This window comes from Sturnira hondurensis, unplaced genomic scaffold (assembly GCF_014824575.4).
Source record: "Sturnira hondurensis isolate 20B ecotype Veracruz unplaced genomic scaffold, ASM1482457v3 Scaffold0017436, whole genome shotgun sequence".
In the NCBI taxonomy this organism is placed as follows: Eukaryota; Metazoa; Chordata; class Mammalia; order Chiroptera; family Phyllostomidae; genus Sturnira; species Sturnira hondurensis.
The window spans coordinates 2,082,489-2,102,106 of NW_028090067.1; the positions used below are offsets into that span (position 1 = coordinate 2,082,489).

At 44.5% G+C, this 19,618-nt stretch overlaps 1 protein-coding gene across 1 annotated transcript in view; it reads left to right on the forward strand.

Moving 5' to 3' along the window:
• Positions 1-16,032: 16,032 nt before the first annotated feature.
• LPCAT3 (lysophosphatidylcholine acyltransferase 3) overlaps positions 16,033-19,618 on the forward strand; it is a 37,701-nt gene continuing 34,115 nt past the window's right edge. Inside the window, 1 exon segment of the mRNA XM_037068486.1 lies at positions 16,033-16,293. Within this exon segment, the coding sequence (XP_036924381.1) occupies positions 16,143-16,293 (151 nt within the window). The 5' untranslated portion in view covers positions 16,033-16,142.

The window sequence follows — 19,618 nt, forward strand, 5'->3', positions numbered from 1 at the left end:
AAGGGGCTGGCATAACAAACCATTATCAAAGAACATGTCTGCAGCTCTGCAGACTGGCCTTCACAGTCAGTAGAATAACTAAAATTATAGTTTAGTTATAATTATATATTATAGTTATAAATTATTTATAAGTATACATTACTTCACATCATCCCTGGCCAGGTAGCTCAGTTTATTAGAGCGTCATCCCAATGCACCAAGGTTGTGAGTTCAATCCCTGGTCAGAGCACATACAAGTGATGAATACATAAATACGTGGAACAACAAACTGATGTCTCTCTCTCTCTCTCAATATGAATAAACTTTAAAAAAAGAAAAATAAAAAAATTACTTCACATCAGTTGAGGTCAGGTTTTGCTGCCCAATGAGTACTGGTGCCAAACTTGGGTGAAAAAAACCAACAACTCTTTTTTCAGAGCCTTTCCGTATTTAGAATTGCAGATAAGGGACTAAGGGAGGGTGAGCCTGCACAGCATCCGCACAAAGCCTCTGGGATCTCCCAGCTCTCTGCTAGGTCCCTTATCACTTTCTATCCCAGTGACTGCATTCCAATTAATCTGAAACTTGTACCAATTGAAGATGCTCCCTTATTTTACATACCACTAGGAATAAAAAAGCTGTCAATTACACTATGGAATACCATTGACTGTATGATGCATCCTAATTTCAAAAGTGTTAAAATGTGGCGGAAACCACGAGACTCGGACTCCATGAAGCATGGTGTTTGTGTCCGCGCATTACTTCTGGTTGACTCAGCATGGGGCCTGGAGTCAGGGGCCAAGGCCATGCCCTATCTCTGACCCTCCCCAGTGGGGAGACCTTGGGCTCAATACCTAACTTCTTAGCGTCCGCAGTTATAAAATAAAGATAATATCAGTTCTGCCTACCTTACATGGCTATGAAGAAGGGTCTGATGAAACAATGAGAGTGAGAGGCTTTGCAGACTATGATGCCAAATAAATGTAGTCACCAAAAGGAAAAGAATTATAAGCTGATCCCATCTCCAGGGACAGGTTCTGGGTGTTATCCATCTTTGTATTCCCACCATGTCAAGCAGTGTCATTCATATAGTCAATGGACTGATGATCGTTCCTTTGCCTGCCCAGCGTTTGAACATCTTTACCACATTTGGGTACTTCCTCTTCATGAGTCTGGGGAACAAGGTCTGCCACCCAGGAGAAAAGATGTAAGTGCAAGAAATGTGTCCCAAGAGCATCCCATGCACTCACACTTCATTCATCAAAGACATCTGCCTGGGCTTTGAATGCAGAGGGAGGGATGCCAAGAAGCAGGGACTACAGAACCTCTGGGGATGGTAGTGGCTGCAGCGGGATAGAGGACAAGGGTGCGTTTGCCAGCAGCATCCAGCATCCAGCCCCAGTGAATACACAGCACAAGCTGAAGTGCCTGGGACACGGCAAAGGCCAGAGCAGCAGAGCAGCCATATTCTGACCATTGTTCCTGCCGCGAAGCTTCTGCACTTGGCTCTCCTCCTCTTGGCATTTCTGAGAGCCATCCAGGATCCCTTTAATAAATTCTCCTTCTAAAAGCTACCAGAATTGGTCTCTGTCACTTACAACTAAGAACAATGGCTGACTACCTGCGAAATGATCGACTGAATGAATGAGCCAGATCATCTACTAGTTGCTTTTACCTGAGAGGATAAACAGTTACTTAACCTCTCTGAGCTCCAGCTTCATCACGTGCAAAATGGGAATAATATTACCTACCTCAGACACAGCTGCCATTGTCAGGGCCTCCTCTGACCATGATTAAGGGAGATGATGTGTACTAAGCCTTCAGCATTTATCTGGTACTCAGTAAGCCCTTAATAAATAAATAATAACCTCATCTCCAAATACCAACAGCAGCAACAGCAGCATCGTTCTCAAGAGCTTCAGAGCATGCTTCAGTACACAGCTACAAAAAAGAGAGCATCTTGCCAACGTGTCCAGGATTTCTCCTCCTTTTATTTCTGAATTCGACACTTGCAAGAAAGATTTCCTTCACTGTGTTTTGTCTTCTCTTCTTTAATTTTGCCACACAAGTGAAATATCGTATTTGTCTCTCTAAAGTTCAAGGAGAGAACGAATTACCCACATAATGCCATCTCTGGGCCCTGCTTTCTTCCGCAGTTCAGCAAGAACCCAAGCCCAAACCCCTAACCGTGTGTAGAATAATTAACCGAGACCTCAACCAAGATTGGCGGTTGAAGGGCCTGTAGGGGGAGCTCTCACTCCCTACAGAAAGAACTCGAGAAACAGTCCTAACTTCTCTTCTTCCTTATAAAAAATTCCCCTCTTCTTTGTTCTAGCGAACTTGCACATGACTCGCCATATCTGCATGTTCCCAATTGCAATTTTCTCTTTTTCCCCAAGAAACCCCTTTTGCGGGAGGAATATACTTTAAGTTCAATTATAAGTGACAGCTTTGAAAGAGCCGGGGCCATGTCACGTAATCAGGTGAGTATGGTGGAGACTCATAAAAACAAGGTTGTTTATCGTCGGCCTCAGGGTCCTCTGAAGCCCAGCTGACGTGATGGTGCCGACACACAGAGCAGAAATTAGAACCTTCCGTGTCAATGTGAAATGAAACTGACACGCGTGTACGTGGTGTGATTGGGCACTTCGGAAGATAATCACCAGTGTTGGACACAGTCGTATTCTCAGTGTTGGGGTCTCTGAGGGGGATGAGTAACAGCAGCTCTCTTCCCCTTCCAAGTTCTAGAGAAACTGAGAAACGAAGCAAAAGCAGCAAATAGAGGTCAAAATACTCTCTTTAGAGAGTATATGGCAATAACGGCCAAAATAGAGGAAATGGCCTTGTGTAAAAGCCAAATGGCAGTTAACTGAACCCTGCAATCAAACGGAATTATCTTTCTAGATACAGACAACACTAGGCAGGGAGAGACCTGCCCGAACAGAGAACGCGTGCTTTCTGCAGAGCCCACGAGGAGGAAGGGCCAGGCGGAGTGAGACCCATCTGGTTGTTTTTCCTATTTACCAGCCAGCACAGTCACCCTACCTCCCTGGGGCAATGGGAGTGATGAAATGGAGATTAACCAGGAGAGTCGGGTAATGGAGCTCCGCCCATCAGGAATGATCTCTCAGAGGCAGTAGAAACAACGTTCCCCTAACCTTGCCGAGGTCTTTCTTCTTTCACAAGATGCATAACAGGTTTGACAAGTTAGCATGTAATCTGCCAGGAAGGTGGCTGTGTATCTGGGGGAAGAGACGGGGAATCCAACTGAGGCGGTCTGTTCACCATCACTCCTTTCGGCCTCCTGCACTGCTGGCCCGCGGAGCCCCAGTAGCTGTATCACCTTGAAACTCACCCAGTGATTTTTTGAGAATGTTTCACTCTCACGCCTGTGAACAAGCTACATGAATTCAAACTCAGATTTTCCAATTTCCTCCTAGGCCCTAAGTGTAGAATGGAAATTGCCAATTTAGCACTCCCTTCGTTAACCATACACTCGCCGATGAAAGCTAGGGTAGCACATGCAGAACTCCGGTTTCCTTGCAGGAGGTAGTACTAAAAAAAAAATATTAGGAGGAAGGAGGAGAATCCCACCCCTGCAACATGCTATGTACCGAGACTGTTATCAAAAACTCTAGATATAAACAGGGCTTGTCAAAACACCAATTTATTTATTTTTCAGTAAAGCTAAAGAGTGATAGTTTAGAGCTCTAGTTTTTTTGATGTAGAAAAATTAGAAGGAAAAAAATGTAGCTGTACCAGAATAATACAAAATGTAGGGGAAAACAAAAGTAAATGTGGGAAAGGAGCAGTAACTACTATAGTCTGAAGGTTAGTGTCCTTCCCAAATGCACATTGGAATCCTAAGACCGGATGTGAGGTGTTATAAGGTGGGGTCTTTGGGGAGTGATTAGGTTATGAGGCAGGTGTCCTCATGGATGTGATTACTGCTCTTATAAGTCCCACAGAGCCCTTCTGCCCGTGAGAATACAACTAGAACTCTGTGACCAGAAAGAAAGCCCTCAGACAGCCATGCTGACACCCTGATCGCAGACTCCCAGTGTCCTGCACCATGAGATATATATTTCTGTTGTTCATAAGCTACACCTAGTCTGTGGTATTTTGTTATAGCAGCCCAAATGGATCAAGACAGTAATGAAGTAAAGGCAATTTGAGGGACTACTTCTCCCCACCCCAAAACACATAAGTAAATATAAGTATGCTATGGCTTATAAAGTCCAAAGCACTATTTTAGGTGCTACGCAAAATGCATAAATGACACAGTCGGAATCGTAAGAGGCAGAGGAGGTTAAGCAGCATAACAATATAACAAAGGTCTCGGCAGTTGAAAGGAGGAAGAAGTTGCATCTGGCTAAGGAGAAATCAGAAAGGCTACGTGGAAGACTTGAGATTTGAAACGGGACTTGAATGAATAGCGTTACAATAGTGATCTTACTCTGCCTTTCCTTTTTATGTCAATCACCCTACCATTTTCCAAACCATCCAAGTTCAAAAGCTAAGAATCCCAAAACATCAAGCAGAAAAAATATAAGCACCCCTATGTTGATAGCAGCATTATTTACAATAGCCAAGATCTGGAAACAGCCCAGGTGCCCATCAGTAGATGAGTGGATAAAAGAGCTGTGGTACATTTACACAGTGGAATACTACTTGGCCACACAAGAGAAGGAACTCTTACCTTTTGCAACAGCAAGGATGGACCTGGAAATTACTCTGCTAAGTGAAATAAGCCAGAGTGAGAAAGACAATACCGTATGATCTCACTTTAATGTGGGATCCAAGGAACAAAATAAACTGATGAACAAAATAGGACCAGAGGCCTGGATGCATGGAACAGATGACAACTGTGGGAGGGAAGGGCATGGAGGTGGACTGGATGAAGGAAGGTGAAGAGATTAGCCAAAGAACACATATGCATGACCCATAGATACAGACAATAGTGTGGTGATGGCCAGAGGGAAGTGGGGGCAGGGGCTGGGCGGAGGTGACACAGGGTGGGGAAATGGAGACATCTGTAATAGTCCAAGCAGTAAAAATAAAGTTTAAAAACAAAAGCGTAGTTATCTTTAATTCTTCCTCTTCGATCCACTCCTCTGAGTCAGCACCTTATTACATCTCATCTGGGTAGACTGCCTTCAAAGTTCTCCCCTTCTTCCTCCTATCACCCCTAACCTGTCCTATAAAATGAAAGCAAATCTTTCTTAATGACAACTATAATTACATTTTTTAACTTGAATGTCTCTCCTTTGTCTTAAGAATTAGATTAGAATTGTAGTTCCTCCAAATATTTTATTTCTCACAAAGAAAGCATCTGTTCTGTAATGATAGCTTATTGAAACCTCCAGCACTGCTATGCTAATTTATTCACTCATCCAAAAAAACACCTGCTGAATGCCTTCTGTGTGCTGGGGATCCAAACACAAATAAGAATCCCCAATACCCTCAAGGAACTTACTTTCTGCTAGGGGAGGTAGACAAAACTGTGTGAAAGTCCTGTGACAGTGGCTGTAGTGCTCGAATTCTTTGACATTCCTATGCTGGCCCCGCCCCTGTGCGTGGCCGAGGGCTTGTGACTGCTGCAACAAAAGAAAATTCAGTGAAAGTGACTCTGCATGACTCCCAAAGCTACGTTAGAAAAGGCCATCCCACACCCTCCGATCCTCATGGCACTCGCAATCCTGGACCCCAGCTGCCGCGTGGTGGGGAAGCCCAGGCCACCTGGAGAGGCCGCGCACGTGGAGATGTCCTGGCTGAGCCCGCTGAGGCTGCAGCTGTCAATGAGCATCAACCTCAGCACCAGGCCTGAGGGTGAGAAAGATTTTGAGATAACTCCACCCCCCTCTGACTGCAAGAGGATGACTCCCACCCTAAAAGAGCACTGCATAGCTGAGCCCAGTGACTGCCCCAAACCATGAGAGATAACAAAGAAAAAAAGTCAGTATTCCTGTTTTCAGTCAGTAAGTTTTGGAGTGGTTTCATTATTCAACAACAGGTAACTGGAACAGTGGTAAAAGTGGGCTGATACAGGAGTGCACAAGAAAAATACTTATCCCAGATTTGGGTTGCGGGAGAGACCAGGGAGACGTCCCGGAGAGAATAACTCCCGAGTTCTGTCAGCATGTCTAAGCCAGGCCCACCCATCCCCAGAAAACTGCTTCATGATTTCCACAGGAAGCTGAGCAGGCTTCCTCTCTACCCAACCCAATACGTACCCTGTCTCTACAGTGAAACACTCAGATGTGAGACTCTGTTTTTGTTTTTTTAATCTTCATCTGAGGACACACTTATTGATTTTAGAGAGAGGGGAAGAGAGAGAGAGATAGGAAGAGAAACATCAGTGGGTTGCCTCTCATATGCACACCAACCAGGGACCAAACCCCAAACCTAGGTATGTACCTTGACCAAGAATTGAACCTGTGACCTTTGGTTTACAGGATGATGCTGTGACCAACTGAGCCACACCAGCCAGGGCTGAGACTCTGGTCTTGAGCTCAAATACACACTTTGCACCATCTCACACTCTTTGCAACTCTCTAGGAAGAGCTGTGATCTGTTTCAAAATTTAGAAACATCGGCTGCATGAGAGCACCTTAAGATCACTTTATAGGAAGCCGCATTTCCTGCTACTGTTCCTAAAGCTCTATGAACTGCATTCAGATTTTCTTTCCTTTTGAACCCCCCCAAACCCCTTACATCAGCCCGGGGCATGTCTTCTACTTTAGCTCTTCACAGTGCACTCCCATCCTCAAGACTGCAGTGATCTCTGAGCCTCTACTTCTATTCCCAAATGCCCCCGTTGCAGGTCCAGTGGGCCCTCAGTACCCGCAGGGGATTGGTTCCAGGACCTCTGGCAGATAACAAAATCCACCGACGCTCAAGTCCCTTATATAAAATGGCATAGTATTTGCACATAGCCTACTACTCATCTCCTCCCGTGTATTTTAAATCATCTCTAGATTACTTATAATACCTATACAATGTAAATTCTATGTAAATAGTTGTCATATTGCACTGTTTAGGGATCACCTTTCTGGAATTTTTTAAATAGTTTTGATCCAGGCCTAGATGTGATATACATAACTTCTACTCATATTCCATTGGCTAGAACTCAACCACAGGTCACACCTAACTGTAGGGTATGTGTCCAGATGATGCAGACCCCAGCTCATGGGGTCTGTGAATGAGGCATGAGAAATTCACATGGACTACCAAGCCTTGTGGGGGAAAAGGGACGGCATGGTTTTTCTCTCAAGGTGAAAAAAACCTCAGTCCTTGCCTGGACAGGCCTTTTTTGCTTTTCTGGGCACATTACATGATGTTCCTCATTTACTATGCACAGGTTCGCTTTAAGTGGTTACCTTTTACAGAAAACAAAGGGGCTGATGCCGCTAATCACATCATAGAAGAAGGACATTCGCAAATGAAAACGTGGCTGAACTGGTTACACTCATCCTTGGAAGGTTTAGAATGGATTTTAGAAATTTTAGTTACTTTGCAGTAAATGTTTGGTGCCTCAATTCAGAGTGAGGGAGTTTTAACAAAAGCAAGTCTCATAGCAGTCTAGGTACAATGCAAGCCTGACTCCCCATGGGAGAACCTATCCATGGGCGTGGGTCCTGGGCATTCCATTTGCTTTCCACTGGGAGCTGGGCCCATGCCACTCAGAATGGTCTCCTACACCCAGAAAATGAGGAAATTAGGATTTGGTGAGCAGCTAGTAATCTCTGCCACAACCCCCAAATATAACCCACAGTTCCCCAAGCTCTGGATACAAATGGAGTCCTGCTAACATTTCTCTGGCCTTTCCCCTCTAGTCCCTTACACAGGATCTCCAGTTCCATGGCAACTTCCTCGCTGTCCTGTGGGGACAGTAACGTCTCCCAGAAGGAATCTCCTGCTATTACATGGAAGCCCATTAAAGGCTAAAATTGCACAATAATGCAAAATGAGGAAAGTAACGTAAAGAGAAGAAAACACTTCCTCCTGTCTTTCTGGTTATTCCTTTTAGGAAGTACCAAGGCAGTGTGTCTTATAGAGTTTTCTGTGACATAATTCCTGCCTTTTTTTACATATAGCCTCCTGGATCCAGGTGTGGATTTTCATTAGGGCTGAGGCTGTAACAGAACTCAGATCCATCTGCCTGCCACTATGAAAGCCAATACTGGAGAGGCAGGTGCTGATGTAAAGGAAAGTAGTTTATTTTCAGGTGCCAACAACCTGGAAGTTGGGGGACTCATGTCACAAAGCCCATCCCCTAGGAAGAAGGGAGACTCCTGTCTCAAACCTCATCTCCACATCTCAGTGCAGGCAGAGATTTTTATAAGGAGGGAAAGGGGAACAGAACAAAGAGGTCAGGGGAGGGGGTTGAAAAGTTCTTTACATGCAGACAAGCACACACCACTCTGATAAGGCAAGCGATGGCCCGGTGCGCATCATCCCAGTTTAGTCATCCTGATCTCATAGCAACTGGCTCCATGGTTGAAGGTCAGCAGATCTCCTGGAGCTGAGATGCCTGAGGGTCGGAGTCCAGATCTTCTGAGCAGTTAGTTCCTAGGATTCTTATATAGACATGCTGTTTATCTACAAGCTGCCTGTTAGTCAGAGTCAGCACTTACAGAAACAATGTCAAAAGAATAGTGGGGTGGGTTACAATTTCCACCATTACAATTTGCCACTGTTACAAGGCGGACACAAACTTGAGTGGCATGCACTGGGCAAGAATAAGAATTCAGTCTGTCAGTCAATAAACACTTATTGAGTACCTACTATTTTCTAGGCTCTGCTAAGCTCTGGATGTACAGTGTAAACAAAAGGGACATAGTCCTTCCCTCACCGAAGTTACAGTCTCGTGTGGGAGACTCTCACTGCAACTCTAACCCTGGGATTCTGTTGCTAAACTGAGCATATCGTGCCAAGTTTCTTCTTCCCTTTTGGGGCCTTCTCTCCCAGGCGGTTCCTCGTGAAAATAGGTGACTGATGCACCCACCTCAGTCGTTCCCCGAAGAGAGCCAGATGCAGACGAGTCAGGCTGGGACAACCACCTTCAGCCTCCAGCTACACAGGTGAAGCCACCAGAAAGGATGAGGCCACTCAGAGCAAAATGTGCCAAAGCAGAGGCTGTACAGGAATGGACTATGGCCAAACCTGGCCAGCAAATGTGTTTGGTTTGTCTTGTACAGTATTGGCCTACACAGCATGTTTTTAGATTTTCAATTAGTTGTCAGCATTAAAAAACAGGATATACACAGCCATATTTCTAGCTTCTTCTGAAGAAAACAGAATGTCTAACCCCTGGATCCACATGAGGTATATTCTATAAAGTTTTCTATAGTCTCTATCACTCCATATTGTCCCTGACTCTGAGGGCAATACTTAGATGTTATTTGTCACTGTACTTTCCTTAAAGAAAGAGTAGAGGGAAGTATGTTTATAGCCCTGTATCTATCTATCAAAAGTGAGAAACTAAAAATAAAACAAGTTCACAGGATTAAGAAAACTGGAAGAGAAACTATTGCTTTATAAAAACAAAGAATATTCTTACCAGATTATTATGGAAAATGTCTCTGTTGAAGATACCATTATGACAAGAAAATTGTGACCCACTTCACATTTTTTACATTATCTGCCTGGCCTCTGTAGGTCCCGAAGCAGAGTAGGGGTCTGATATAAATGGGGGTTGAGGGATGTGGTATAAGAAATGTAAATAGTCTTTGTCCTTAATTCCAGGTATAAAGCCCCTAAAACCCTTAGAATTAAGAGTGTCTTTCCCCAACCAGGTGTGGCTCAGTTTGTAGGTCATTGCCCTACAAAGCGAGAGGTCACCGGTTGGATTCCTGGTCAGGGCACATGCCTGGGTTGTGGATTTGGTCCTCAGTCAGGGCATGTGAGAGACAACCAATCCATATTTCTCTCTCACATCAGGGTTTCTCTTCCTCTCTTTCTCCCTCCCCCTCCTCTAAAAAATAAATAAATTTTAAGAGTGTCTTTTGTCATTTATAAGCACCTGTATTGATCTTATGCTAGTGAGGTGACTTAGGGCAGAACCCTAAATACCCTCAGGATGGGGCTGACCACCTGAAAAACCAAAAGATTAGAGAGCTGAAATTTTAGCCCCTCCCACTGACTTTTGGGGAGCAGGGTGAGCCTTTCCATCAAAGCTCTGTAAAGAATTCTTGAACAGGGGCTACCAGGTGGGTGAACAGGTGCGGGCGTTGTTAGGGTGTCCTCACAGAGGGCATGCAAGCCCCACGCCCTTCCCACATGCTGTGCCCTAGGCTTCGCTTTCATCTGACTGTTCCTGAGTTACAGTCTTCTATAATAAATCAGTAATCTAGTGAGAAAAAACCCTCTTGAACAAGGAGATCTGATGAGCTCCTGGGATGGTGGGCACGCCCACATTTGGGGAGGGTGGCGCACTCCAGTGCCATGGGGACAGAAGCTTCTGTGCTCAGGACTCTTGCTCTCTGTACCTCTCCATCTGTCTGCTCATCAGTATCCTTCCTAATATACTTCATGATAAACCTGTAAACGAGAGTAAGTGGTTTTCTGAGCTCTGCGAGCCTCTCCAGCAAATTAATCAAATCGAAGAAGGGGTGGTGGGAGTGCCCAATTTATCACCAGCTGTTTAGAAGCACAAATAGCAATCTGGACTTACAATTAGTGTCTGTTAAAGAACAAAAAAATCAACCAAATAAATTTGAAGATCTAATTGGCTTTATTGAATGATTCATGAATTGGCAGCATACCATCTAGCAAGTAGAAAGGTGCTCTGAGGAGCTGCACAAGATACAAGACTTTTATAGGCAGAGATGGGGCAGAACAAGAAAGTTAAACGGATGGCTTATTTCAGGCAAAAACATCTTCCCTCTGGGGAAGGCATGGGGTCTTATCAGGCATATTCCCTGACCTGCCTTCTATGCTAAAGCATGGGAGAAAGATTTCAAAGTCTTGGGGAAATGGAACTGTTATGGTGGATTTGTCCATTAAGACCGGCTCGCCCACACTGGGAGGGTCCAGAAGACATCTTTCGCCACTACTGTGAGAGATGCCTTGGTGAGGGGAGCCCAGCATCCTTGAAGAGCTCTGTGGTGGCCCTTCTTCGCAGACCGGACCTGACAGCGAGGACTGCAGTCACTGAACTGGCAAGGGAACCTAAATACAGTGGACCTAATCAGACCCTGGGGTGGCAGCGCCCAGTGGCAGCATTCAAACAACGCAGGCAAGGGGGTGTGGCTGCCATAAGGCACGTCAGAGTCAAAGCAGCAATCAGGGTGGTCTGACTCTCGCAGACTTACAGCTGTTAGCTAATTGATCGGGGTATTCTTAGAAATGAAATTGAAAGCCTACTAAATTCTCACTTGATTGGTAAAAACAGAAAAAATGTAGGTTGAGAGAACAAATGTCTGACCTGAATCATAAAAACAGTCATGGACCCTCAATCAATTCTGAGACTTGAACCCTTGAATGAAAGAGAGGCCAGGTCCCCTTAAGAAAGGATCCAGGTACACTAAAAAAATCCATACTGTTAATCTTTCTCCCAGCCTTCCCCAAAGGGACATACAGCCTTTACTGGGGTTACTGTATATTGGCGGAAAATGAAGAATCAGATTTTCCAGGACTACTTGACACTGGCTCTGAACTGACACTAATTCCAAGAGATACAAAACATCACTGTGGTCCACCAGTCAGCTCAGAGGCTTACAGAGGTCAGGTAATCTATGGAGTTTGGGCTCAGATTCCTTGCACGGTGGGCCCGGCAGGGTCCCCAAGCCCATTCTGTGGTTATTGCCCCATTTCCAAATGCATACTTGGAATGCAGATACTAAGCAGCCAGCAGAATGCCCACACTGGAACCCCAGCCCATGGAGTGAGTGCTATTGTGGTGGGAAAGGCCAGGTGGGAGCCATCAAAATTGCCTCTACCTGGGTAAACCAAACACAAAACACAGTTCCTGGAGGGATTGCAGAGATCCATGCCACTCACCAGGACCTGAGAGAGCAGCGGTGGTCATTTCCAACACATCTGCACTGAACTTACCTATTTGGCCCGTGCAGAAGACAGCTGGATCTTGGAGAATAACGGTGGATTGTTGTAAGCATAACCAGGTGGAGACCCTAGCTGTAGGTGTTTGTTATATCGGATGTGTTTTCATTGCTTGAGTAAATTAACACATCCTCTGTCTAATGGAAAAACTCAGCATTTTTTCCTTTCAATATAAGTTCTTTCCTCCTGTGTCTTTCTTTCCTGTGACTTTCTTTCCTGTGAGTCACCTTTACTACTCACACAAAACACTTCACCAAATGTGTGGTGGTTTTTCCCCACACCAAGCAATTTTTTGCGACATCAGCTGGGTGTCTTACAGTTCAACTTAATTCTGACACTCTCCACTCAGGGACAGTGTCAGATTACCCAGGTTAAGGATCCAGGCTTTCAAGACTGCCCTCACCCCACTTCAGGTGCCAAAGCCCAGACTGTCTGTCACCTGGGTTTCTGGCCAAACGAGCTATAGTTTGGAGGTTCTAATGACCCCCCTCCTCAGGTTCAATCCATTTGCTAGAGTGGTCACAGAACTCGGAGAAACATTTCACGTACTTTTACTGGTTTATTATTTTAAAATATGATATCCAGCCGAACATCCAGACAGGAGGGATAAGGAGGACAAGGGAAGGAGAAGGCGCCTCTATGCACTCTCCAGGCACGTCACTCTCCCAGCACCTCCTCACGTTCACCAGCACGGGAGCTCTCCACTCCCCACACCACTGAGATTTTTACGGAGACTTCATCACACAGACATGATCGATCATTAACTCCATCTTCAGCCCGCTCTCTTTTACAGAAATGGGGGGCAAGGCCGCAAATTCCAAGCTTCCAGTCACGGCTTGGTCTTTCTGGTGAGCAGCCCCCATCCAGGAGTCTCCACCCCAGAGCTGCCTCATCAGAACAAAAGACACCCCTGTCCTACAGAACAGAAATGATCAGAGAACGCACACACAGTACGGCAGGGTGTGGTACACGTCCATGTGAGCAGTGTGCATTTGTCACACACAGTACGGCAGGGTGTGGTACACGTCCATGTGAGCAGTGTGCATTTGTTGCCTAGTGTATGAATGTGTGTGCATACTGGATAGCAACCTGTTTCTCACACTCCCAGTTAACTTTTTTTAGAAGAGGCTTGGAGTCACAGCGCTAGAGGAACTCTCACTGTTGCATAAATGACAATAACTATTGAAGCAATATTTGTAATAAAACAAATACATAAATAAATAGGAAACAATTCAAGTTTCCTCAACATGATCATGAAAAATTAATTGTGGCATAACCATACAATGGGATGTTATATCACAGTTAAAATGAATGGGTTAGCACTACTTGGAAAAACATGAATACGGTGCATCTCAATAAAGAAGTTAAGCATAAAAACAAGTTGCAAAATGACACACTTACAATTACCATTAATATAAAGTTTTAAAGTATGCAACACTATATATTGTTTCTGGATGCACATAGTATGTAAAGTACAAAAGTGGGCATAGGATTGATAAATACAAAGTCAGCAAAATGGTGACCTTTGGGAAGGGAAGGAGGAAATGCCATGGGGAAGGGATATAACAGGCTCTTCAACTGTATATGTGTGGGGTTTTTTTATTCATTGATTTTGGAAAGAGAGAGGAAGGGAGAGAGAAAGAGAAGCATCACTTTGTTGTTCCACTTATTTGTGCATTCATAGGTTGATTCTTCTACATGCCCTGGCTGGGGATCAAACTCACAACCTTGGTGTATTGGGATGATGCGCTATCCAACTGAGTTACCAGGCCAGAGTTACGTTGTTTGTTTCTTCACCTGGGGCAAGTTATATTATTCTCTACTTTCCTGAATATTTTATGTATCTTTTTTAATTTTGCCAACAAAAAGGGAGAGGGAGGTGAAATTTTACAGACTTGGACTTAAATTCTGTCTCTAATACTTACTAGGAAAAGAATTTAGGGAGTGACTTAGTTTCTCCAAGCCTCTGTGTCTATAAGAGGACATCATACTAATAAATATCCTGTTTCTCACCTAGAGTAAGTGCAGTAAGATGGAAAAGTGATTTATTGGATGCAAAAATGCTTTAGAAGTATAAGCTGCAGTTGTACAAGAATGCTCCATAAATTAGTTATTACAAAAACTCTTAATGTCCCTCTGTTACATACTCTTATAGACCTGTGTTTCTTTCCTTCAAAGCACTTACCTTCACTTGCAATTACACCAATTTAACGCTTTCGTGTGACTGTGCACCGTCCCCACTTCACAGCTTTGGTCTCTTCATTATATTCCCCAAGAGCCCAGCCCAGTTCCTGGCACATGTTGAGTGATCAAAAGATCTTTGTTAGTATAATCTTTTTAAAGTTTTTATTGCTTATTGGGGTGACATTGGCTAATACAATTATATAGGTTTCAGGTGTACAATCTATAATACTTTATTTGTATTATAGAATTATTGTATTGTATTGTATAATTGTATGATAGTGTATTCATTACCCCAAGTCCCCTTTCATCACCCTTTACCCCAATTTTACCCTTTTCTACCTCCCCCCAACCCCTCTTTTCTTCTGGTAATTGCCATACTCTTGTCTGTGTCTGTGAGTTGTTTTTGTTTTCATTGTGTTCTGTTTTCACTCACTCCCTTTACCTTTTTCACCCAGCCCTGCAATCCTTTTTCCTCTGACATCTGTCCATCTGTTCTCTGTGAATTTGTTTCTATTTTGTTTGTTAGTTTATTTTGTTCATTAGATTCCATATGTGTGTGAAATTATATGGTCTTTGTCTTCCTCTGACTAGCTTATTTCACAGAACAATGCTCTCCAGGGCCACCTATACTGTCACAAAGGCTAAGATTTCCTTCTTTTTTATGGCCCAGTAGTATTCCATTGTGTAAATGTACCACAGCTCTTTCATCCACTCATCTACTGATGGACACTTGGGCAGTTTCCAAATCTCAGCTACTATAAATAACATTGCAATGAATACAGGGATGTATATATTCTTTCTAATTGGTGGTTCAGGATTCTTCAGATGTATTCCCAGAAGCAGAATCACTGTGTCATAAGCTTGTTTCAGTTTTAATTTTTTGACGTAACTTCACACTGCTTCCCACAGTGGCTGCACCAAACTCTGTGCCCACTAATAGTACACAAGGGTTCCCCCTTCCTCCACATCTTTGCCAACACTTTGTTAGTGTCCTGTGAACTGTGATTACCTGTAGGAAATAAGGATGAGAAACAGGGTGGGACAGAACTTTGTTTTATAAATTCCTCTACTGCTTGAACTTTTATCATAAACCTGTATTAGTGGTTTATGATAAAAATTAAACCACATAAGTGGTTTAGTTTTTAATGAAAATGATCATGATTAAATCGATCTATCTTAATTTCATTGCCTCTCAGAGGAAGATAACGTTTTAATATAGGAAATTACATCAAAGGGGGTGTATGAAATAAGAGCATGAGGCAAACAGCGTTCTGGGGCGCTATACTCTCCAGAGAAGCTTCGGGAGTGCAGGCGGCTGGTCTAACGGTTTGAGAACGTCCCAGAGATACCGTTAGGAGGCGCTCGCGAAGCCGCCGAAGGATTTCCCGCCCTCTCCGTTACATGCCCCAGTAACCCCGGTGCGCGGGCGACCGAGGGTAACCTCGCGGTCTGGGGAAGGACACCCCCTCCCGCCCCGACTCTCGCCTGCTCCTTCTCAGCCAATGGGAAGGCAGCGCACGAGCCACCCGGACATTTGCCATCATCGACTCCTCCCCTAACAATTAGGTCCCAGTTGTACAATCACCTTGCCCAAGGCTTTAGACTTTTCCAATCACAAATCTAGTTCCCCTTTCCAGGCCCCGCCCCCCTGGCAGCCCCTCGTTTATTCTCGGCCGGAGTCACCTTTGCATTACGAACGTTCCGCCCCGCCCTCTGCCTACCTTGCTGCGTTAGGCCCCGCCCCCTAATACGACCGGCCAATAATCGGGAGCGCCTGGAGCCGCTGGGCGGGTCTGCAGCCAATGCGCACGCCGTGGGCGGGCTCCGGGCCGGAATTGGGGGTAAAGCTACAGGGTTGTGCCCACATTCGGGGCGCACGGAGTTGAGGGGGTCCCTGGGGGCCACCCGGAGCTAAGATGGCGTCCACTGCTGAGGGGCACGTGGGAACGGAGGCAGAGCTGGCAAGGGTGCTGCGGTGGGGTTTCGAGGATCTGAGCCTTAACAAGTTGGCGACGTCCCTGGGCGCGTCAGAACAGGCGCTGCGGCTGATCATCTCCATCTTCCTGGGTAAGGACCCTCGTGCCTCCTTCCGCCTTTTCGCGGAGTCCTCAGGGAATGGGGACGTGACCTCCACCTCTTCCCAGAGCCAGACGGGAGGGCTTTGTGAGGTGCGGGTGTGAATCCTAAAACACACCATCCAGTTATTGAAAGACAAGTCTTATCTCGAGTCTGGGCGTGCTGTGCCCCGAACCTCTTCACCTTTTCGCCTTCTCTTCCACCCCTACTATACCCTTCGTTTGGCGCCACCATCCTCCTCAAAACATGCTGTGATCTGCCCCAGGCCCCGTGACCTGTCCTTATTTGTCTCTTGAGTTCTACTCTTTGGCCATGTGCACTCCTGTCAGTAACACAGGGGTGGGCAAAAGTAGTAAGTATGCGAAACAGTTGTTATTTATTAGTTATTGTATTATTTTCCATACGACCAACTGTAAACCTACTTTTGTCCACCCCTGTATCAATCCTCACAGGCGTCCTTCTTACTGGGCGAGCACATTAGGGAGCATAGGCTCCCTAACTTAAGTATTTTAGCCCCGTGGGCCTCTGCAGCCCTATATTGAGTCTCTGTGCATTATCAGTTTATATTATACTGTCACCTCTTTTCGGTCCCATTTCTAACATTTTATTCTTGTACCATATGGCTTTTTTTTTCTGTCTTAAACACCCACCTGTCGTTTACATTAAAAATCCTTTTAATGCTGGGTTTGGGAAACAGGACTGACAACCCCCTTATAAACCATCAGTGCTACCCTAAGCGTTCATTACCTGTATGGTTCAAAGTGTGTGGTGTGTGTGAATTTGTGTCACAACAAGCTGTGTTATAAATGGTTTATAGGCTTTTTGCTGCCTCCTTCCTGCATGTTTTTTTTTTTTTTAATGTGGAAGCAGCATGCTGCTTAGAAACTAACGCCCTGGGTGAGGCACTTAACCTCTCTGGGCCCCAGTTTTCTTAGATATGGCTTGAAGACAAGAATGCCTTCCTGATAGGATTCCTGTAAACTACTGTAGGAATTCAAAGGTCAAGAACTGAGATATAACTATTTGAGTAGTTGGAAGATTTTATGAAGGCTATGGGACTTCAGGTAGGAGAGTAGGGGTGGGGAAGAATTAAGTAAATCGAACTGCAACAGAACAGAGGGTGGGAGAACTGAACAGTAAGAAGTTTGAGATAAAGTTGGCCAGTTGTGAAATGTCTTAAATATCCACAAGAAGTTTGGAATTTATCCAGGTGTCATAGAGACATCGACATACAATATCACCTAAGTGTTAACCGGATCTAGATAATGGGAGAGGCATTAATTCATATTTAAACAGCCCTTGCTTATATCATTGCCATTTGCCTGTTATGCATCAAACCAAGATAACCTTCCTTTCTTCCAAGTGTGGGTTGCCTGTTCTGTCCCCTGTTCTGTCCCCAAGCCTGTGTGACTTCCTCAGTCACCGGATCTAACCGAAATTTATTGCCTCCCCGCCCCCCCCCCAATCTAGGGTTCTTTGCACCACCCTAGCTTTTAACTTCCCATTCCTTCAACTTTGTTTCTGACCCATATATTTGGAGGGCTTGTGATTAACAATTAGGAATGTTTACATTAGTTAGGAAGCTCACTTGATTTCTCAACTATAAAATGAGACTGTAACACAAATAACAACAAATTATAAAGGTCAGCTTGTTGAATGGAGCCAGGGCTGGAATTAGGACTTGGAATTCATCCTTTCTGTGCTGCCAGTAAAATACTACCTGTGCAGCACTAATGGATAACTGCTGTGTACTGTCAGGGGGCATACCTACAGTTGACTGAGAAATTGCTTTCTGTATATGCTCCCCTCTTGTGCCTCCTTGCCCATTCTACCATTTCCCATACTTCCCCTTCCTATCTCACATGTGCCACTGCCTTCAGGGACTCATAGTATTTCTCATTTTTGGATCAACTTAGGGCTTCATGNACTACCTGTGCAGCACTAATGGATAACTGCTGTGTACTGTCAGGGGCATACCTACAGTTGACTGAGAAATTGCTTTCTGTATATGCTCCCCTCTTGTGCCTCCTTGCCCATTCTACCATTTCCCATACTTCCCCTTCCTATCTCACATGTGCCACTGCCTTCAGGGACTCATAGTATTTCTCATTTTTGGATCAACTTAGGGCTTCATGTTGCCTCATATCAGGCAGAGCTTTTCCACATGGATATGGAGGATTGTATTTTTGTAGGACTAGTTAAATATACATGCAAACATAAATTGATAACCCTGACATGTGCATGGCAGACGAAGTGCATTCTGGTTGTAAATCTGTTTCATATTGTCATTTGTGTATTGTGATCTAGAAACCAACACCTTTCAGCAATGGAGTTCCTGAACCTAGCTCTCTTGGGGAACTGGGATACTGGAGAAAATCTTTGCTATAGGTACCAAGAAGACCTGGAAAACAAAATTATTTCTGGTTCACTTTCTTCTACTTAAATATTAATTTGAGTTAAAAGTACCTAAATGCAGATACCCTGAGGGAACAGCCAGGTGTATCAGACATTAACATTTTAAGGTGTGAAAGGTCTGTCCTTAGCATTTTACTCTCCCTGCTTGGATTCTGTGTGCTGCTGGGAGGGGGAGAGGGGTGCTACAGAACACTAAAGAACAAGCTTTCAAAGCTTTTCAACTGGGACTGGTGGTAAGAAATATGTTTTACATTATGACCCAATGCATACGTATGTGTAGACAGGTATTTTAAACAAAAAGTTTCAGAAAACACTAATTCTCCTACACACTTCTGCCTACTACTGTAGGCAGTGTGTTTAGCTATTTTTGTTTTATTTTTAGTATTGTTTATGATCCACTAATTGATTTCATGAACCACTAGTGAGTTACAACTAGTAGCTTGAAAAATTCCAAGTTAGAAGCTACAATTTTAATATTCAGTATTTCAAGGAAAGAGTCGGCTCATGAGGACTGCTACATTGTGAATGGCCAGAAGACTCTGCTAAGGCGGGGAGGGGGGGGCAGTGTCCTGTGTGTGGTTGCAGGGAGTTTGGTGGAAGATGAGTTCTGCTGTGAGCCTTGGGGCTGGCAATGCTCTTGGAAAACATCTGTTCGCCAACAACCTGAGTCTCATCACTTCTTAGCATAATAACATGAGTTGTTCCAAATAAATTCAATAAAATGTACCTACAGTGAGTAAAGCCCTGTTGTCCCTGCAAGAGCAAGGGCTGTAGTGCAGTATGAGCAACAGAGCCATGCAGTCCCAGGTACTTCATAGTCTACTAGTGGGTAGGGAACGGGCAAGAGATAAGTACCCTAATAACCACAATAAAAGATAGCTGTCTAGGGACCATAAGAGAA